Genomic DNA, 21,819 nt, shown 5'->3' with positions numbered 1-21,819 from the left:
GGTCGGTAATGGAACCATGAAGAGAATGTATCCGAGTCAGCCCAATACGGTGCAGGTCGGTAATGGAACCATGAAGAGAATGTATCCGAGTCAGCCCAATACGGTGCAGGTCGGTAATGGAACCATGAAGAGAATGTATCCGAGTCAGCCCAATACGGTGCAGGTCGGTAATGGAACCATGAAGAGAATGTATCCGAGTCAGCCCAATACGGTGCAGGTCGGTAATGGAACCATGAAGAGAATGTATCCGAGTCAGCCCAATACGGCGCAGGTCGGTAATGGAACCATGAAGAGAATGTATCCGAGTCAGCCCAATACGGCGCAGGTCGGTAATGGAACCATGAAGAGAATGTATCCGAGTCAGCCCAATACGGTGCAGGTCGGTAATGGAACCATGAAGAGAATGTATCCGAGTCAGCCCAATACGGTGCAGGTCGGTAATGGAACCATGAAGAGAATGTATCCGAGTCAGCCCAATACGGTGCAGGTCGGTAATGGAACCATGAAGAGAATGTATCCGAGTCAGCCCAGTACGGTGCAGGTCGGTAATGGAACCATGAAGAGAATGTATCCGAGTCAGCCCAATACGGCGCAGGTCGGTAATGGAACCATGAAGAGAATGTATCCGAGTCAGCCCAATACGGTGCAGGTCGGCATGATAGTGTGAAAACGGGTATTAGGATGCGCTCACACAGGCTGCCCAATTCTGACCAATCACATCAGCTCTTTTGACAAGAATTGGGCAAAAGATCAGAATCAGGCAAAAACCAAAACATGCACCTGGGGGGGGGGGGGGGCTCAGGACCCTGCCTTAGCGAGCCAAACTGAAAAAAGGTTTGAAAGATTGGGTTCTGTCAAGGAGAGGGGAAGAGTTGCAAGATTGTAGTCAGTAGGGTTTTGATAGGCTAAAGGCTAGAGCCAATCACCAAAGAGCATTCTGTGTAACAGACAGATGGCCTGGTCCGGACATCCAGGGATGGTCAACTCCAGTCCTTCTGTGGCCTGATTGTTGTCATATTTTTGCTGCAGCTAACACAACTGACTCCAATAATTAACTAATCATGATCCTCAGTTTAGAATGCAATGTGTTTAATCAGCTGTGTTTGCTAGGAATGGGGTAATAGTGTGACACCACTGCGACCCTGATGACTGGAGTTTCCCATCCCTGATCTACATGTATGTATTTTATCTGTCATAATGTGTTTTTAACAAGCCTTTATTGAGCTACATAATCCACTGCTTCCATTCCAACCAAGTCAAAATGTCTCTTTCCCGGCCGGGTGTGTAAGTTCTAGCGAATAGCCTTCACAGGACTCTTGAAGCTGGAGGCAGCCTGGAGTTGGAGTTGATAAGCCATGGGGTGGATCTTGAAGCCATAAAGCCTGAGAAAAAACAACTAAATATTACAACACAATAACACAGTGTGGATAGTAGAAGGCTGCTAACATGTCTCAATCTCCTTACCGAGGGAAAACATGTCATCTTCAAATCAAGCAAATGGTTTTTGTTACAGTTCCCAGCTGAACATGAATTATGTAATAACACTAACAAATCATATGTAATCAAATGGGCCAAACAGAGCATCTTGATGAATTTGCAAAGATAATTATAGAAATAAACCTTGGCACAAACTGGTTGGCAGGTCGTTTTGGCCGGTACTCTGGGTGCACCATAAATAGCATGTGGGGGAAGCCTGTCCCAAAGTAGGCCCCGTCCGTGTGGTGGTGCCGGGAGGACTTGGGGGTGTACACATCCATGCACTTTGGACAATACAGCTTCACCATCGCCTCACCTGGGATGTCTGACAGACCTATGGGAGAGGAGAGATCAACATCTATGTAACACAGCTGAGGGCACAGAAGTCTATTCTGGTGTCAGCTGGCAATTAAATATTGATCAAATATATTTACTGTGCAAGCAAGAATAATCTTTTTGAAGATTCCCTCAGACCTGTGTGAAATACTGCTGACAATCTGTGATATAGTTCAAAGGTGACTGGAGAGAAATGGTTCAATTCCATGAGAAGAGAAGAGGTATGTTCTGTAAGTGAACAGGAGTATGAACACATTAAAGTCAAACTCACCAATAGGAAGCATGGGTTGATTCTCACAGTACACTCTTGGGCAATAGCCAAAGTCCCCTTGTTGGTACTTATCCAGCTGCAAACCAAAAACTATTTCAGTGTGAAACATGGTCACACAGCTAGCCCAAGAAAACCAAACTAACTACATAAACGGACAGGTAGAATTTAGAACAGGGGTCTCCAACCTTTTCTAGCATGAGCTACTTAAAACCAACAAAAAAATGAAACATGTCACGAGCTACATTTTTATTTTAAAGCTTTCAAATAGTTGTTTTGTCAATATACCTGGTAAAATAATGGTTAATAGACAACCAAGTGGCCCCATAAAATTATATTTCAAATTTTCCTGAATTCTCTTTTCACTGTTTTATTTCTCCTGGTTTGGGATTATTATTATTATTTTTAACATTTGCTCAATATTACATTTCTTCATAGAGAAAGAAGGAAAATGGTTGTTCTGAGTCCATGTCAAAGCTTAAAAATCACATGAGAAGACCATTTTTGAGGTCTGGGAAAAAAACTAACCCATTTTAATTTGAGTGCAATTTACCCTTTAATTGCACATCTCGCAAGAGAGGAATGTGTCAGTCTAGTGATGTTGCTGCTGTTACCTACTGCTGTTACCTACTGCTGTTACCTACTGCTGTTACCTACTGCTGCAGCACGTCATGACAGAGTTTGCAAAACAAATCGGCACCTCATTGATACAAATAATCATCACGATAGTTCTGTCAGATAAGCCTACTTTGCAATATGCATTTAATTGAGAACGTTTTTTGGGAACGTTTTTTCCAGTCTACCCAAAAGACTCCGGTCGCTAACTGGCTACACACAGACAAATGAGCACCCTAAACAGACAGGGGCAATATTGCTGGAAATTAAATTGGCAGATTGTGTTACGTTTGGCTTTTTAAGCCAATAGTGGCTAACTAGGGGTTGGACAATGTCAATGTGGCTTTGATAGCCGGGAGCTTTACATTTATGACAGTTTGCCACGGAACACATGAAAAAAATGCATGTAACTCACACATGAAAAAAATGCGAGCTACTCCTAGGTGGGCTGCGAGCTACTGGTAGCTCACAGTCTACCTGCTGGAGACCCCTGATATAGAGATTATCCAGACTCCAGAACAATATATACAGATGTAGGGTTTACTACCATCTGAGCGATGCCTCTGTTGGTGAGGATGTAGCGTGCGTGGATCAGCCCGTACAGCATCTCTGCTGCCTGCTCTATCAGGTCACTCTGGTTGGGGTTGTCCTCCAGCTCCTCATCTGACAGACAGACATGACAGTGAGGCTTTCAGATCAACACACAAAGTACACAGAAGCCTATAGTGACATGGTGCATGAATAAAGCACTGGGAGGCAGCATTATAGCGTCTACAGGTCTTTCCTTTCTTTATACACACACATAAATGAGGCTTTCAGATCAACACAAGGTAGACTTCAGCCTATAGATGAATCAAAGTATGTAGTCACAGTACTGTGTCCTTGGGTCTTTTGAAAGGCACTTGTAAATACAAACACAACTGATAAATTAGCCTATAGGAAGTGTCAGTGTGAAGTCATGCCAGACGGTGTAGTGATGAGCTCACCTGGCTCCAGGTCCAGGATCATGTCAAGGGCCTGGCGGTAGTGAGGCACCTGCTCATTGAGCCCTGTCAGGTTAAACTTGTCCTGAATGTAGTCCTCATCAACCTGGTAAAGTGGAATGGATCAACATGGTTAGTAGCTTTCAGCTGCCAAACACTGTCTACTATGCTTTATGAATAGGCCACGGTTGGTCAATTGCATAACAGGTTAAAGGGATTACTTCAGTATTGGCAATTAAGACAAGCAGAAGAGTTAAAGGTAGAATTAAGCAACGTAGCCTACACGGTGAATGCACTGTGTTTGAATATCTGAAGCTACCACCATGCAATAACAAGCTCATGTCACGGTTACACACTATGGCATCAATACAAAACCACCCCATGACTTTAAACACTGTATTCTGGTCCTCTTTCACATGGAATTCTCCATCTGTGTTTAGGGTATATTTGGCTGGTAGCTGTAACAGTTCATTCTGTATTTCAAACACTCAACTAGTTTCACAAACAGTTGGCTAAGTCAGAGCAATAGTATTTCCCCTGTCTGTCCTTCTCATTCTGTGATGTTCTGACATAACTAGCTATCTACTCACCTCACAGAAGAACTCATTCCCCCTCAGGCCACAGAACCAGGAGATCCAGGACACCTCCTCCGAGCTGCTCATCCTCTGAACAAGTGGGGGGTGATGGTGCAACGGCATGCAAAAATTACATGCATTTCAGAATTTCCATTGATGCACTAGAATTTAAAGCTAGCTGGGCCAAGCATTTCGCTACACTCGCAATAACATCTGCTAACCATGTGTATGTGACCAATAAAATTTGATTTGATTTTAGCTAGTGGTGTATTCCATTCTGGTCCAGGGACCTGAAGTATGTGTACACTGCAGGCTTTATTTCTGCCCCAGATATGCTAGCTAGCTAATCTAATCAAATCATCAAGCCCAGATGTGTTAGTACTGGGCTAGAACAAAAACCTATTGTTAGTCAAATTATGCATAAAGAACTCTAGCTAGCTAACGTTAGCTACATAGAAACGCTAGCTAGCTAACCCCGTGTTTGCTAGCTAGTTACGTTAGTTTAATAACGTTAGCTAGGTAACGGACATTTTCCACACGCATGAAATCCATACTGATTTGAAACTAAACAATTCATTTAGTACTGTGTAAATCCAAATGTGTTGTGTCAGCACACGTTCACTCACCCTCTTTTATGTTAGCTAGATAGATCTACCGGTAGCTACTTTGCTAACTAGCTAGCACCTTAGCTAACTGCTGTAAACAAGAATACTACTTCCGGTGGAATCTTCGGCTTCTCCGACCTATGTTGATGAACAGTTTGCTGTTCCAGTCAAACCGCGAAGTACTAGTGATGGGTCGTTCGCGAACTCCGGCTCGCATATCAGAAGAGCCCAATCTATTTATAAAAATATTTAAAAAATAAGATATGAATAATCTAAAGATTTAAATGAATAGAATTAACTAATTCAAAGAACGAAAAAAATAAAATAAATAATAGGGCCTAAATGCTCAAGCGCACACATTCGTTCTGACTGTAGGGCTGAAATGCAGGGGAAATGTTTTGGGGGGATTCAGTTCATTTGCATGGCATAGAGGGACTTTGCAATTAATTGCAATTCATCGGATCACTCTTCATAACATTCTGGAGTATATGCAAATTGCCATCATACAAACTGAGGCAGCAGACTTTGTGAAAATTAATATTTGTGTCGTTCTCAAAACTTTTGGCCACGACTGTAGTAGCAAATACTCACCTTTAACCTGTAGCTTGACCTCAAAGCAGTGTTCATTTTGTCCTATCTGCAACCTACATCTGTACCATCGGCTGTGACTGTACTCCACCATGGAGAAAGCCAAAGATGCATCTCCTGAACTGAGATTCCCTCCAAAGCGCACTCTTTTTCCTAGGAATGTTTGGTTGGAGATATCTGTAGGGTATTGAAGTATTTGGATCTCACTGCCTCCCTTGATCTCTGCCCAGGACACCGATGATATTTGGGGCTTTCCTGTTGTCATGTTCAACAGGCAAGGCAGGGTAGCTATCCCGTTGGGTGCTGCCATAACTGAAGGTAGGATTTTGCATTCTTTGGAGGAGAAGAGAGGCTTACTCAAACAAGTTTGACTCTATTTTTATTCGACACTTACATAGAAAGAAAGGGAATATATAATTTTACCGTTCACTTTTAGAGTGATGTTTTTCACCATTACACAAACACTCAAAGCTGTTATGGGATTCTATCATTTTATCAGAAATTCTGACAATTGATATACTTTGTTAAGTATATTCAATCAAGAGCTTGATATGAGGTTCTGCAGCTGCACACACGTTTTTCACCAACAAATGGACAAGCCTATGGATCAATCAAACCTTTCTTTATTCCTTACAATGAAACCTGTATAACCCAGTTCATTTGACATTCAGTTTTTATATGACCAGATTGGATCCTTAACGTAATTGCATTCAGGGCAGATCTGAAAAAGTCTTGCGTTGCGGTGGTCCACTCTCTTTGGGCTCCTGGTCTTTTCCTTTCTCCTCAAACATTAAGATCCTTCGGCAGAGAAAAATAAACCAACACAAATTATTACACAAGTCATGTAGCAAAAAGACATATAGCCATAAAGGATATACAGTGGATTACAAAAGTTCAGAATCGTATTCAGAAGTTTATTTCAGGTCAAATGTAATGCCTTCATTAATGTAGTGTCAGTTTCCTTCTAACTTACAGTCGGAGTATGGAATTCCTCTTCCCTAGCATCATATTGAGAAAGTCTGTGTAACAGAACGTGTCTCGTGCAGCGCCGCCAACCACATCTGACATCATCTTTTTCAGCTCCAAGTGAGTCTTTGCCACGCCCAGCTTCTCCAACATGCGCTTCAGCCCCATCATGTCTGTGACACAGAGCGAGAGAGAGAGGCCGTGACAAAGATAGTTCACATGGATGGCTCAATGTTGTCCTCATGATTAGCCTAATCTTGTTATTCATCAGGATTGTCGTAAAAAAAAGAAGGCAATTTTACCAATGTCTCCTTGGTCATTGAGATCAAATTCCATGTATTTGTCTGTAAAACAATATAGAACACATTACAATTATTATTTCATTGTTGATTCATTCAATAAGGAAACATAACTGTCTGATCAATGTGCAGTTAAAATACTTGAAATCTCACTTTTAAACATTTCCAGTTTTGAGCTGAGGTCCTCCTCCTCTGCATATTTAGGATCTGTGAGAAAAACCTTCAGAATAGAATACCACAAGGCAGACATCGAGATTAGATAGTGTCTGTGGTGACCTGTCATTCAGCCACACAAAAAACAACATGTTTTGCATGTTACTTTGGCATTAGTATGTGTCACGTATCAGTTTGCAAACAATGAAAAAATATATATTTTTATTTATTTGATTTATTTCACCTTTATTTAACCAGGTAAACTAGTTGAGAACAAGTTCTCATTTACAACTGCGACCTGGCCAAGATAAAGCAAAGCAGTGCGACACAAACAACAACACAGAGTTACACATGGAATGAACAAGCGTACAGTCAATAACACAAAATAAAAAAATTAAGTCCATATACAGTGTGTGCAAATGGCGTGAGGAGGTAGGCAATAAATAGGCCATAGTAGCGAAATAATTACAATTTAGCAGATTAACACTGGAGTGATAATGAGCAGATTATGATGTGCAAGTAGAGATACTGGTGTGCAAAAGAGCAGAAAAGTAAATAAAAACAATATGGGGATGAGGTGGGTAGATTGGGTGGGCTATTTACAGACTATGTACAGCTGCAGCGACCTGTTAGCTCCTCAGATAGCTGATGTTTAAAGTTAGTGAAGGAAATATAAGTCTCCAACTTCAGCGATTTTTGCAATTCGTTCCAGTCACTGGCAGCAGAGAACTGGAAGGAAAGGCGACTAAAGGAGGTGTTGGCTTTGGGGATGACCAGTGAGATATACCTGCTGGAGCGTGTGCTACGGGTGGGTGTTGTTATCGTGACCAGTGAGCTGAGATAAGGCAGAGCTTTACCTAGCAGAGACTTGTAGATGAACTGGAGCCAGTTGGTCTGGCGACGAATAGGTAGCGAGGGCCAGCCGACTAGAGCATACAGGTCGCAGTGGTGGGTGGTATAAGGGGCTTTGGTAACAAAACGGATAGCACTGTGATAGACTGCATCCAGTTTGCTGAGTAGAGTATTGGAAGCTATTTTGTAGATGACATCGCCGAAGTCGAGGATCGGTAGGATAGTCAGTTTTACTAGGGTAAGTTTGGCAGCGTGTGTGAAGGAGACTTTGTTGCAAAATAGAAAGTTGATTCTAGATTTGATTTTGGATTGGAGATGTTTAATGTGAGTCTGGAAGGAGAGTTTACAGTCTAGCCAGACACCTAGGTATTTATAGTTGTCCACATATTCTAGGTCAGAACCGTCCAGAATAGTGATGCTAGTCGGGCGGGTGGGTGTGGGCAGCGAACGGTTGAAAAGCATGCATTTCGTTTTACTAGCGTTTAAGAGTAGTTGGAGGCCACGGAAGGAGTTTTGTATGGCATTGAAGCTCGTTTGGAGGTTAGTTAACATAGTATCCAAAGAAGGGACAGATGTATACAGAATGGTGTCGTCTGCGTAGAGGTGGATCAGGGAATCACTCGCAGCAAGAGCGACATCATTGATATATACAGAGAAAAGAGTCGGCCCAAGAATTGAACCCTGTGGTACCCCCATAGAGACTGCCAGAGGTCCGGAAAACAGGCCCTCCGATTTGAACCAGGCGAGGCAGTCATTTGAGAAACCAAGGCTATTGAGTGTGCCAATAAGAATACGATGATTGACAGAGTCGAAAGCCTTGGCCAGGTCGATTGAAGACGGCTGCACAGTACTGTCTTTTATCGATGGCGGTTATGATATCGTTTAGTACCTTGAGCGTGGCTGAGGTGCACCCGTGACCAGCTCGGAAACCGGATTGCACAGCTGAGAAGGTACGGTGGGATTCGAAATGGTCAGTGATCTGTTTATTATCTTGGCTTTCGAAGACTTTAGAGAGGCAGGGCAGGATGGATATAGGTCTATAACAGTTTGGGTCTAGAGTGTCACCCCCTTTGAAGAGGGGGATGACCGCGGCAGCTTTCCAATCTTTAGGGATCTTGGACGATACGAAAGAGAGGTTGAACAGACTGGTAATAGGGCTTGCAACAATGGCGTTGGATAGTTCTAGAAGTAGAGTGTCCAGATTGTCTAGCCCAGCTGATTTGTACTGGTCCAGGTTTTGCAGCTCTTTCAGAACATCTGCAATCTGGATTTGGGTGAAGGAGAAGCTGGGGAACAAGTAGATGCGGGGGGGGGGGGGGGGGGGGTGGAGCTGTTGGCCGGGGCAGGGCTAGGCAGGAGGAAAGCATGGCCAGCCGTAGAGAAATGCTTATTGAAATTTTCGATTGACATGGATTTATCGGTGGTGACAGTGTTACCTAGCCTCAGTGCAGTGGGCAGCTGGGAGGAGATGCTCCTGTTCTCCATGGACTTTACAGTGTCCCAAAACTTTTTGGAGTTAGAGCTACAGGATGCAAATTTCTGTTTGAAAAAGCTAGCGTTTGCTTTCCTGACTGACTTCGTGTATTGGTTCCTGACTTCTCTGAAATATTGCATATCGCGGGGACTATTCGATGCTATTGCAGTCCACCACAGGATGTTTTTGTGCTGGTCAAGGACAGTCAGGTCTGGAGTGAACCAAGGGCTATATCTGTTCTTAGTTCTACATTTTTTGAAAGGGGCATGCTTATTTAAGATGGTGAGGAAATTACTTTTAAAGAATGACCAGGCATCCTCGACTGATGGGATGAGGTCAATATCCTTCCAGGATACCCGGGCCAGGTCGATTAGAAAGGCCTGCTTGCAGAAGTGTATAGATATATAAGATATATCATGGAGTTAATAAACATGGTCTCTTTTTTGTTTTCTTGAGTAAGGCAGCTCCAAAATGCAGATGTTTCAGCCTAGCTCAGGGCTTTCTGTGGTGGTTGGGCAGCCAGCAGAAAATACGAAGCGTTGCACCATGATTAGTTCAGTGTTCTGTCACTCATGGGGACACTACATTACCGCCAAGTCTAAAGGTAGAGCTCGAAAATTCAAGCCCCTTGGGTGCTGCCATAGAGTTACATTAGAAGTACCCATCCAAGAATTGATACATTTGTTCCCCATAATGACAAAGTGAAAACAGGTTTTTAGAAATGTTTGCAAAAAAACTAAACAGAAATACATTATTTACATAAGTATTCAGACCCTTTGTTATGAGACTCTAAATTGAGCTCAGGTGTATCCTGTTTCCATTGATCATCCTTGAGCTGTTTCTACAACTTGATTGGAGTCCACCTGTGGTAAATTCAATTGATTGGACATGATTTGGAAAGGCACACAACTGTCTATATAAAGTCCTCAGTGGCGACCAGTCAATCAGGAGCAGGGCCCCACCTGTTTTGAGCCCCACATTGAGCCCCACAAAAAAATAATTGGGGGCTTGCCTGTTTCGCATGTTATTTTGGCATAATACGTGTCACATATCAGTTTGCCAACAATGTAAAAAAAAACATATAATTTAAGCCGCATACAAACATGGTCTTCTTTTTGTTTTCTTGAGTAAGGCAGCTCCAAAATGCAGGTGTTTCAGCCTAGTTCAGTGCTTTTTATTTTACTTTTATTTAACTAGGCAAGTCAGTTAAGAACAAATTCTTATTTTCAATGACGGCCTAGGAACAGTGGGTTAACTGCCTGTTCAGGGGCAGAACGACAGATTTGTACCTTGTCAGCTCGGGGATTTGAACTTGCAACCTTTCGGTTACTAGTCCAACGCTCTAACCACTAGGCTACCCTGCCGCTGGTGGGGCAGCCAGCAGAAAATATAGAGTGTTGCGCCGTGATTGGCTCAGTGTTCTGTCACTCATGGGGACACTACGTCACCGCCAAGTCTAAGGGTAGAGCAAAAAAATTCAAGCCCCTTGGGTGCTGCCATAGAGTTACATTAGAAGTGCCCATCCAAGTAGGCTCACGGTCATTGGCCACAGATAAAATGACGTCAAATCACGTTATATCTACAGTAGCTTTGATTGGACTGATCATGTCAACATCATACTTTCAAAATCTTAGCTAGCAGTCACCATCATGAATCAAGTCGACAATGTACTGGCAAATCCTTTTTAATCCTTGTCTTGTGAAGATAAATAATGAAGAGAAATTATAGATAAAACGTATCAGTACTCATCGCCCATTGGACATAAACATTACACAACAAGTTGGGAATCGCAAATTCAACAATGAGTGTTTTGGAAGGAATCAGTGGCTAACTGCAAGCATTCCAAACCAATCATTATCAAAGAAACATCGTGCCGCCCTCAAAACAACTGTTAACTTGGAACTGCAAAATCTGACTTTCGTGAGTTCAAGACAACTCGAAAATCTGGGAAAAACAAGCTACGACTGGGAAAATAAGTTTTGAACTTTCTTCCAACTCAGAATTGTAAATCGGGAACTCGGCCCTCGTTCTAGAGCTACGACCTGAAGATCACTGTTGTCATCATGATTTTCCCAAGTTCCCAGTTGTCTTGAAAGCACCATAAATTTAGAGAATGCCAGACTTTGATGACAAAGTTTAATGACAAAATATGTCCACAAAGGACCGCTGGGCCACCTTCCTGTTCAAGTGAGCACAGCACAACAAGGTGAGTCCAAAAATGTCTTGTATGCTGCTGCATAATTGATGTAATATGCCAGGGAGATATGTATACTGTAGCTAAGAAAGTAATAGTAAGTGTATGTTGTGTAGTAAGATCTTAGTAGCCCATGTGCCTCACCCTAATAATTTAAAACATTTCGCCTACTGTTCTGACTTGGTGGTGCACATGTAGCCTATAACCTGTTTTTGATAAATGTAATCATTGATTATTTTTTTATCCTACGGTTCTGACTTGGTGTACATGGAGAGCACTGTAAGAACGGCCCATGTTCTGAATTCTGTCGCTGTACAATTAAAAAGTGCTGAACAAACATTTATATCGACTACATCCATTCTAGCTCACTCATTAATGTCTTAATCAAAATTACGGATTGCCTCTTATCTACTTGTCGTCCCCTTATGCCATAGTTTGTACATCTCAATTGACAGTAGAAACCACATTTGTTTAAGCAAGTCAGCCATATATAGATAGTTTTTTAAAGGCAGTAAATGAGGCTGAATGTACTGTTTCGCTGCCAGACAAGGCTCAGCTGATAGCCAAGTGTAGCTGTGATATTATGCAATTCATGTATTGTTTAGTGTTGTGTATTGGCTTTGCTGGCATGTATCCCACAATTTTCTTTTCCCCCACCAAGATTTACATGCTAAAATCGCCACTGGATAGTGTACATAGATAATAAGATGCCAATAATACTATAGCTAGATAATACTACCATAATAACATTTATAGACAGATGAACAACAGACCTCATTGATGGAGTTCAGTTTCACATCCTGCTGAGACTTGAGGAATCCAAATGCTTTCCCTCCTGAAATGATATGAGGATCAACTCAGAAAACATGTTATTACTTACTTCCTTGTTGGTGATCTATCCACACAACCCTCACACATTCACAGGATATAACTAAAGCTAACAGATTTGATTTAATTGATTGATTTAGCTATAACACTTTATTTCTTTAATAAATTGTTTATAAAATCTGTGGAGTGCATATCGACAGACAGACAGAAAGACAGACAGAAAGACGGACGGACAGCGTGAGATGAGACATATGACACAGAGACTTACCTTGCAAATGTTTGTCCATGTCAATCTGCTGTTATTTGGTGGATCATAGAGTAGTCAAAGGGACCAGGGGTTGCTGGGTGTTGTGTCATGAACACTGAAAGTGTAAAGTATGTATCTGTATTTTGTGACAGAAGAGGAAGTGTGGGGAGTTAAAGTTAGAGTGTGGTCATTTGCTAAGTTCCCCTCTCACATCCACTCACAGCAGACGGAACAGACAGAGAACAAAGAGAGTCTATGGAGGGGACAATGAACTAGGGGGTTTGCATTTGACATACGCTAGACTAGGCTACCACATAAACACTGCACACTACATTATTGTCGACATATAAAAAAAACTATTCAAGTCCTTTCAGCAAAACATGCAAGCACTTTTCTACCTTTATTTAACTAGGCAAGTCAGTTAAGAACAAATACAGGGCTCCTGTGTGGCACAGGGTCAAAGGCACTGCATCTCAGTGCATGAGGTGTCACTACACTCCCTGGTTCGGATCCAGGTTGTATCACATCTGGCTCTGATTGGGAGTCCCATAGGGTGGTGCACAATTGGCCCAGCAGCATCCGGGTTTGACTGGGGTAGGCCGTCATTGTAAATAAGAATTTCTTCTTTACTTTTTTGCCTGTTTAAATATATGTATAATTTATATGTATATATTTTTAAGCAAATAACTTGTTCTCAGTCCTTGACACTAGATGGCACTGTTAAGCATATAATCTTCAAAACAACATTCTTTTTATGTGGGAAGTCAATAAATGTTTCCCCGCAAATGTGTATTCATGACCCATATAGAAACTAGGCCTTGGAGAACAGAGATTGGAGTCTGAGATGAGAGACTAACTTGATAAGGAACTTCACCCACTCACATGGATAATGGCACTGTTTCAGTCACACGGGTTATCAATACTTCTGTTGCTCATCACAACACAGTCTGCTGGTGAGGAGTCATTCTTGATTAAATTGCACTTGATTTAATTGTCTGAAAGTGATTTTTAGAGCAGTATGCATATTTCAAAAGTTCATAATGCTAATTTGATCTCTTTTTTTCGTAATTTCCCAGGAGCTGAGTCTTGTTCTCATGTAGAGGCGCCACAATTCATCACAGCTACTCAGGAAGAGGTAGCTGTCCTCCCCTGTTTCACATCAATTCGCATAGATTCAGCAACCAGAGTGAAATGGACAAAACATTCACCTAAACCTGAGGACATCTTGGTGTGGCCTGATGATCCATCTGTGGCCCATAAATCAGAACGTGTGGCCTTCGAGTCGGGAGCGGATGGTGTGGTGGCTGGAAACCTGTCCCTGTCTCTAAGAGATGTAAGGAAATCTGACGAAGGGCTTTATAGTTGCAAGGTCTGGCAGGTATGGAGCTGTGTCTTGGTGAAAAACATCACTCTAAAAGTGAAAGGTAAAATTATATATTCCCTTTCTTTCTATGTAAGTGTCGAATAAAATAGAGTCAAACTTGTTTGAGTAAGCCTCTCTTCTCCTCCAAAGAATGCAAAATCCTACCTTCAGTTATGGCAGCACCCAACGGAATAGCTACCCTGCCTTGCCTGTTGAACATGACAACAGGAAAGCCCCAAATATCATCGGTGTCCTGGGCAGAGATCAAGGGAGACAGTGAGATCCAAATACTTCAATACCCTACAGATATCTCCAACCAAACATTCCTAGGAAAAAGAGTGAGCTTTGGAGGGAATCTCAGTTCAGGAGATGCATCTTTGGCTTTCTCCATGGTGGAGTACAGTCACAGCCAATGGTACAGATGTAGGTTGCAGATGGGACAAAATGAACGCTGCTTTGAGGTCAAGCTACAGGTTAAAGGTGAGTATGTGCTAGTACATTCTTATTCGTAATATACAGTGCATTCGGAAAGTATTCAGACCCCTTGACTTTTTCCACATTTTGTTATGTTACAGCCTTATTCTAAAATTGTTAAACTTGTTTTGTTTCCTCATCAATCTACACACAATTCCCCATAATGACAAAGTGAAAACAGGTTTTTAGAATTTTTTGAAAATGTATTAAAAAAAACATAAACAGAAATACATTATTTACACAAGTATTTAGACCCTTTGCTATGAGACCCAAAATTGAGCTCAGGTGTATCCTGTTTCCATTGATCATCCTTGAGCTGTTTCTACAACTTGATTGGAGTCCACCTGTGGTAAATTCAATTGATTGTACATGATCTGGAAAGGCACACACCTGTCTATATAAAGTCCCCAGTGGCAACCAGTTATTCATTTTTAATCCTTGTCATATGAAGAGAAATAATGAAGAGAAATTATAGATAAAACATATCAGTACTCATCGGCCATTGGAAATACACATTACACAACAAGTTGGAAATCGCTAACTGTAAGCATTGGAAAACAATCATTTGCCTGCTATTCAGTGCTATTCAGTGGAGTGGCTGTGTGGTGCCAAGTCTAAGATTAATGGTCTCTTTTCCTAGTCTAAAATTATAAATGTTCAACATTGGCCATGCTGTCAATGAAGCATGATTTGTGCCGCGCTCAAAACAACTGTTAACTCGGAACTGCAACATCTGTTAAAGACAACTGGGAACTCTGGAAAAACAAGCTGTGAAAATAAGTTCTGTCCACGATATGTCCACGAAGGACCGCTGGGCCACCTTCCTGTTCAGCTGAGCACAGCACAACAAGCTGAGTCCAAAAATGTCTTGTATGCTGTTGCATAAATGATGTAATATACCAGGGAGATATGTATAGTGTAGCTAAGAAAGTAGTACACTGTATGTTGTGTAGTAAGCTGTTAGTAGCCCATGTGCCTCGTACTAATAATTTGGTATATTTTCACCTCTTAATTTCGCACTTGGTGGCACACATGTAGCCTTTAAAATGTAATCATCTAATTTTGTAAGAACTTTCATTGTCTGCTGATATGCCCCCTTTATTTATCCTACGGTTCTGACTTGGTGTACAGGGAGATTACTGTAAGAACGGCCAATGTTCTGAATTCTGTCACTATACATTTTAAAAGTGCTGAACAAATAGTTATATTGACTACGTCCGTCCTAGCTCGCTCATTGTCTTAATCGAAATTACGGATTGACTCTTATCCACTTGTCGTCCCCTTATGCCCTAGTTTGTACATATCAGTTGTCAGTAGAATTCACAGTTGTTTAAGCAAGTCAGCCATATCAGCTATGTTTTTTTTAAAGACAGTAAATGTGGCTGAATCAACTGTTTCGCTGCCAGACTAGGCTCCGCTGATAGCCAGGTGTAGCCGTGGTAAGGTGTTGGGACTGCTGTTGGGACAGCTTGTAGGCCCTAACAGGTTGTGGGCACCGTTTGTCACTATTATAGTGCAATTAATGTATTATTTAGTGTTGTGTTGTGTAGTGGCTTTGCTGGGATGCATCCCACTTCTTTTTTTTGTTGCCACATCAAGATTTACATTCTATAATCGCCAATGAAGGTCCCACAGTTGACAGTGCATGTCAGAGCAAAAACCAAGCCATGAGGTTGAAGGAATTGTCCGTAGAGCTGAGAGACAGGATTGTTTCGAGGCACAGATCTGGGGAAGGGTACCAAAACATTTCCGCAGCATTGAAGGTCCCCAAGAACACAGTGGCCTCCATCATTCTTAAATGGAATAAGTTTGGAACCACCAAGACTCTTCCTAGAGCTGGCCACCCGGCCAAACTGAGCAAAAGCGGGAGAAGGGCCTTGGTCAGGGAGGTGACCAAGAACCCTATGGTCACTCTGAAAGAGCTCCAGAGTTCCTCTGTGGTGGTGGCAGCATCATACTGTGGGGATGTTTTTCAGCGGCAGGGACTGGGAGACTAGTCAGGATCGAGGGAAAGATGAACAGAGCAAAGTACAGGGAGATCCTTGTTGAAAGCCTGCTCCAGAGCGCTCAGGACCTCAGACTGGGGCGAAGATTCACCTTCCAACAGGACAACGACCCTAAGCACACAGCCAAGAGAACACAGGAGTGGCTTCGGGACAAGTCTCAGAATGTCCTTGAGTGGCACAGCCAGAGCACGGACTTGAACCCCATCTAACATGTCTGGAGAGACCTGAAAATAGCTGTGCAGCTACGCTCCCCATCCAACCTGACGGCTTGAGAGGATCTGCAGAGAAGAATGGGAGAAACTCCCCAAATACAGGTGTGCCAAGCTTGTAGCGCCGTACCAAAGGTGCTTCCACAAAGTACTGAGCAAAGCGTCTGAATACTTATGTAAATGTGATATTTCCGTTTAAATTTTTTAATGAATTTGCAAACATTTCTAAAAAATTGTTTTTGCTTTGTCCTAATGGGGTATTGTGTGTAGATTGATGAGGGAAATAAACTATTTTATACATTTTAGAATAAGGCTATAAGAACACAATATGTGGAAAACGACAAGGGGTCTGAATACTTTCCGAATGCACTGTATCTATATTTGTCAACCATTGCATTAGCAATTTGATGTTCTATAATGATCCTTTTCTACCATTGAAACAGAACAGGGAGAGGAGAACCTGGTTGTTAGGACTTTCACCACAACTGAACTAGCAAACCCTGGTAGATATACAATGTTTCTCTTATTTGTGTCTTTTATTTATTTAAAATAACAATTCTACTGAATATATTTGTGGACATATTTATCACCACTGGGTTTAGAGGATAAGAGACACGCGACAGGCTTTACACTCAGTTCAATCAAATGAGACCATGAATGACTGTCATCATATTATATTGATGCTCTACTCAGCAGTTACTGCCAGTCAGAGTCCAGAAAGAGTTGCGACTACTACAGTTGGAACGGCTACTATAGCGGCTTCATTCATGTGTGTGATTGTCATAATGGCTCTTACGCTGGGATTGATCATTTGCCTCAGACGCCGCAGACACTCCGGTATGTACGGACACTACTCCGTTTATATTGACCTGGTAAAGTAAGGCTAAATGTTTTGAAACACACACTATTATTGTATTGTGAATCTGCCTCTCTCTCTTTCTCAGATGAAGATGAGTCTAACTGTAATACTTATGAAGATGTACAAGACCCTGGTAAGCCCGTTGATTATGTCTCATCCTGAATGTGCTCAGAGGGCTCCTGGTCCATCGAAATAACGTCTTCATCTATTTCTTTCACAGAAATGGGATCCAATTTTCTGTATTCACTTGCAGAGTTTGACCAGAAGGACAACCTATGCACTTGTGAGTTTTTTCCACAATATTTTTGTAGAAAAATGTTTAACCTGGGCCTCGATTCAATCCGGAACCACAGTAGATCCACGTTATAGGACGATTGGCATTTAAAGGCAATGCTACCTGGTTCGCGGAGATAGCACTCACGGTAAAATGCATATGTCAGCTCAATCGGAAATAACCTTTAAACATCAAGCACGCTAAAATGCGGATCTTTCGCGATCTGGATTGAATCTAGTTTCTGGTCACTGTCTGAGTCCAGGTTCAGATGTTGTTTCTAACAACTTCAGTTCTGTAAACAATTAACATTTAATTCAAATGTATTTATGTTTTATTTCTTTCAGTTCAATGCCAGTGAAAAGAATAATCCTCTTTCAGTCAACACACCGTGTCTTACTGAACCATCCACAAAACATCTGGAAATGCTTTTTTATGATATTCACACACTTATCTTTCAACCCCTGGTATAGCCTACATAGTATTACACAATAACAATCTTAGTTGTGAAATAATCAAATGGATGAGGTGACCAATTGTATTTAGCTTGATTTGATTGGATATATTCCTTTATTTGTGACCCCACGGTGGAACTTGTGCTGATGCTTTTCTACACCACAGGATGTGTAGTTGGGAGCTGTTCCAGACAGAGACATGCTGTTCTGGGGGTTTTACTTGTATTGCTAATGCTCACACACTGCCATCCTGAATTAAATAAACACACGTATCTGTTCACTCTCATCTATTATGTGTCTTGTCACAGTCCCAGTGCTGAAGAGAAGCTACCAGGTTTCATGTGGGATGTGAAAGTCAGCAGAGGGATTTTCAAGACAGGAGGTGGGGTGACTTAGCCATCAACCCCCACACTGAGGAGTCATACTACATGTGTTCCTGCAACCAACTTATGTCGTTTTTTTTACTGTGGTAACTGGTGATATTCTATAGAGGGTATTTTCTTTTTATGAATTTATTTGCATCATAAAAAACAACCTGCATAGACTTGATGTCATTGTGACACTTATAATGTTCCAAAATATCAAGGAAAATCCAAACCACAAAACAATGCAAAGTACAAAGTAGTCAAATTAGATTTAAAACTCAACTAATAGCCTAAAGATAGAGGACATGACATTACACTCAGTTCACAGCCTGCAGAAGATCATAGAAACTGTTGTTGGTTACTCCGGAAGGTTGAATTGGTTGATCTTGAATCTCCTCATAGAAATGAGTCTGCGAAGAAAAGATGGAATGTGTAAAACCAGTTGAATTTAGTTCACCAACATGGTAAAAGGGTTAGAAGACATTTAGTCAAATTTGATGTCACGTTGTAGGCGTACTCAATTGGGCTTGACTTGTTAGTGAATGACATAGTTGTGTTTTACTGAATCGTTACCATTTCAACAGGAGTCTGCTGTTCTTCTCCTTCTATAGGCAAAGAGGGACAAATGTCAGCTTTATTTCTCATGAATTTAATTCTGATGATATGTCTTTCCCTTTCACTGCTGTTCATTACTGTACGTTTAATCAAGGATGCAACATCCAAATTGCAGTTTTGTAACACACACCATCTAACCAGTGAACACATCCGTACCAGCGGCACTTCCCTTGCCCTGCCTCTTCCAATACACGCCCCCTCCAACAGCACAGAGCAGCAGCAGCAGAAGGACTGACCATACCACTGCAGGTAGAACATGACCTATTTGCAAAGACGTATAAAGTCACAGATACTGTATTACAACTCAATATCTTATCACAACATCACAGTAATGAAAGAATACAGCCTCAACACAGATCATGGCTATGCATTGTTCCAAACTACTTTCAAGTCTTACCTCTCTGGATGGTCCACTCCTTTACAGCCATTTCAACCCCCTCTCTGAGCACGGCGCAGGCTATCTTCTCTGTGCCCTGGCGGTCAGGGAGGAAGAGTTTGGAGCTGAGGGTGTTGTTATGTCCTATAGGGTCACTCTGCAACCCATCCTGGCCACTGTGAATCCAGGATAAATGGAAGTCTCCACAATCTTCCACACAGGTGAGTGAGCATGTCAGGGTGAGATTGTTTCCGCCTGTGGTAGCATACTCTGCAGATACTGAGTAGAACAACAAGAAGATCTACTTGATATCAGGACAAAGCAGTGGTGTACTTTGTGCCGTTACCCTAATTTACTACGTTTATACATAGTGTAAGGCACTTATCTATGTCTCAATGATACAACCCATTGACACTCACCATCCAGAGTGTGTAGTAGGATTCTGTTCTGTTGCGAGCAGTTGTAGAGCCCAGAATGCAGTGTTTTCACATTGCTGATGACCAAAGACCCGTCTTGGCTGATGTGAGATGCAGGGAGGTGACCCTGAGTTCCAGCTGAGATATCGCCTGACCGAGACAGACTGGACAGTGACCTTTGATCCAGAGTCCACTGGAATCTGCTGCCCACCTCGAGAGAGGAGTGGGTGACACAGGGAAGTGATACTGACTCACCCACTGCGACAAACACTTCCTCTATACCTCCTGAAAGAGAGGGAGAGGGAGAGAGATAGAGAGAGGAGGGAGGGGAATTTGGTTGCAATATACTACTGTGTTAACGCAAATATGATGCAATAATACATAGTTCCAAAAGTACCTGTAATTTCTGTGGTATAGCTGAGGGACGTCTTCACAACCTCTCCTTCAATCAGTTGACACCGCCACTTCCTGTGATGGTCTGTCTTCCTGACACCTCGGATGGTCAGCGTAGAGAAGCAATCAGATGAACGTTCGGTCTGAAATCTCTCTCCCTGTAGCACTGTATTGGCCTCATTCAGCCAATTCAGCTTTATTTCACTATGGTTGCATTGTGGGACAAGGCCTGAGAATATATTCAGGTAACATTGGAGCTTGATATCCATCTCTGGTGCTGTATTGGTGTCTGTTGCCAGAGCAACTGGTAAAAAATAAATAAATATGGTGACAACACTCACTCAGAAATAGTGTGTATAAAGACGGACAATTTAGGTTGATCATAAATGGTAACATACTGTTGAGAAGCTGAAGAGAAACACTTGAACTGGTAGCCCCATCTTCACAGGTGTAAACTCTTCCATCATCTATTTCAAGAGGTTGAATATGTAGAGAGCAGTCATGTCCCACTTTCAGTCGACTGGCTCTTCCTGAGTTTGGACCATCCGCTTTCACCTTGCCTGATAGTTCTAATTGGTTATGAAACCCATCTTTCACTATACTCCAGGTAACAGAGGAGCAGGAATTGATGTAGGATGTACCACATGGTAAACTCACACTGTCTCCAATTGAAGCAAAGATTCTTGTGGACCTACGGTCTTTTGAATAGTGTAAAAGCAAGTGTTACAACATTTCTCATAACAAAATCAATAGGGAATCAATAAATATTTGATTTAAAATATGTTTAAAAAAAATCTAATGTTAAAGGAATCTTATTTACCAGATGACTGGAGTCCAAGTATAGCCTGTAAAAGCATCCAGAGACACAGTTTTAAGTACAGACACATCTCTCTGTCTTGTGATTTTCTTCTTTCTGTCAATGTCCTTTTGACAGTATGTGTTGTCATTCAGGAAATTACAAGTTCTCACTCATCTTCTCTTTTTTCACCAACTTCTAGAAATACCAGCCAACATGCCCTGGTATTTTTCAACCAAGTAGGCCTACTTTTTTTGCTCTTCCCCTTTCCATTCAGTTCTATTTTAAATCTTATGTTTTATAACCTAGCCTACAAACACAAGACTGTATGAAGCAAAAAAATAAGAACTGAGATAAACCATGCAGAAAATTATGGCATTTCCCACCAAATGGATGTTATATAAATTCCATGACTGTAAAGAATATCCTACTATTCTCCCATATTACATTTATTAGATTTATTACATTTTTTCAGCCTGCTCATTGATTGATTTATTGAATTAAATCAGCATAGCAGGAAGAGGCTACATGTTTTGAATGGGGCCACTAGTTTAACTGTTTCCCTACCGATTATACAGCAACATTCCCAAATGTATGTCATAATGACAGGGTCGCGCTGTTGGCTACGGTTGTACAGGTACTTATATGACGTCACCGTTTAACAACGCGGGAAAGACGTCCAGATGTTCGGATTGAACAAAGCTAAACTGGGCCTTGAACGTCGACCCGTGCGCGACCATTTCGAGTCAAACGCTCCGTTTC

At 41.8% G+C, this 21,819-nt stretch overlaps 4 protein-coding genes across 4 annotated transcripts; 1 reads left to right on the top strand and 3 right to left on the bottom strand.

Moving 5' to 3' along the window:
- Positions 1-522: 522 nt before the first annotated feature.
- On the bottom strand, positions 523-4,987 carry LOC120039604 (casein kinase II subunit beta-like). Its single transcript, XM_038985027.1, has 7 exons — positions 4,880-4,987; positions 4,269-4,343; positions 3,682-3,784; positions 3,243-3,358; positions 2,084-2,159; positions 1,621-1,810; positions 523-1,382 (listed from the first exon to the last, which is right to left on the bottom strand). Exons 2-7 carry the CDS (start codon positions 4,338-4,340, stop codon positions 1,292-1,294), a joined length of 648 nt encoding a protein of 215 aa, XP_038840955.1. The 5' UTR covers positions 4,341-4,343; positions 4,880-4,987; the 3' UTR covers positions 523-1,291.
- An 825-nt stretch (positions 4,988-5,812) lies between these two features.
- Positions 5,813-12,617, bottom strand: LOC120039606 (allograft inflammatory factor 1-like). Its single transcript, XM_038985029.1, has 6 exons — positions 12,481-12,617; positions 12,158-12,219; positions 6,865-6,931; positions 6,715-6,756; positions 6,420-6,585; positions 5,813-6,244 (listed from the first exon to the last, which is right to left on the bottom strand). The coding sequence occupies exons 1-6, from the start codon at positions 12,497-12,499 to the stop codon at positions 6,157-6,159; spliced, it is 444 nt and encodes a 147-aa protein (XP_038840957.1). The 5' UTR covers positions 12,500-12,617; the 3' UTR covers positions 5,813-6,156.
- Positions 12,618-13,342: 725 nt separating this feature from the next.
- On the top strand, positions 13,343-18,370 carry LOC120039597. Its single transcript, XM_038985010.1, has 8 exons — positions 13,343-13,412; positions 13,536-13,883; positions 13,973-14,302; positions 16,955-17,014; positions 17,205-17,348; positions 17,456-17,503; positions 17,591-17,653; positions 17,989-18,370. The coding sequence occupies exons 1-8, from the start codon at positions 13,349-13,351 to the stop codon at positions 18,000-18,002; spliced, it is 1,071 nt and encodes a 356-aa protein (XP_038840938.1). The 5' UTR covers positions 13,343-13,348; the 3' UTR covers positions 18,003-18,370.
- A 511-nt stretch (positions 18,371-18,881) lies between these two features.
- On the bottom strand, positions 18,882-21,149 carry LOC120039596. Its single transcript, XM_038985009.1, has 6 exons — positions 21,082-21,149; positions 20,660-20,959; positions 20,266-20,565; positions 19,872-20,153; positions 19,474-19,731; positions 18,882-19,337 (listed from the first exon to the last, which is right to left on the bottom strand). Exons 1-6 carry the CDS (start codon positions 21,146-21,148, stop codon positions 19,210-19,212), a joined length of 1,335 nt encoding a protein of 444 aa, XP_038840937.1. The 5' UTR covers position 21,149; the 3' UTR covers positions 18,882-19,209.
- Between the last annotated feature and the right edge of the window lie 670 nt (positions 21,150-21,819).

This window comes from Salvelinus namaycush, unplaced genomic scaffold, assembly GCF_016432855.1.
Source record: "Salvelinus namaycush isolate Seneca unplaced genomic scaffold, SaNama_1.0 Scaffold284, whole genome shotgun sequence".
Classification (NCBI taxonomy): domain Eukaryota; kingdom Metazoa; phylum Chordata; class Actinopteri; order Salmoniformes; family Salmonidae; genus Salvelinus; species Salvelinus namaycush.
The sequence above is the reverse complement of the archived record's forward strand: the minus strand, read 5'-3'. Positions and strand labels throughout refer to the sequence as shown.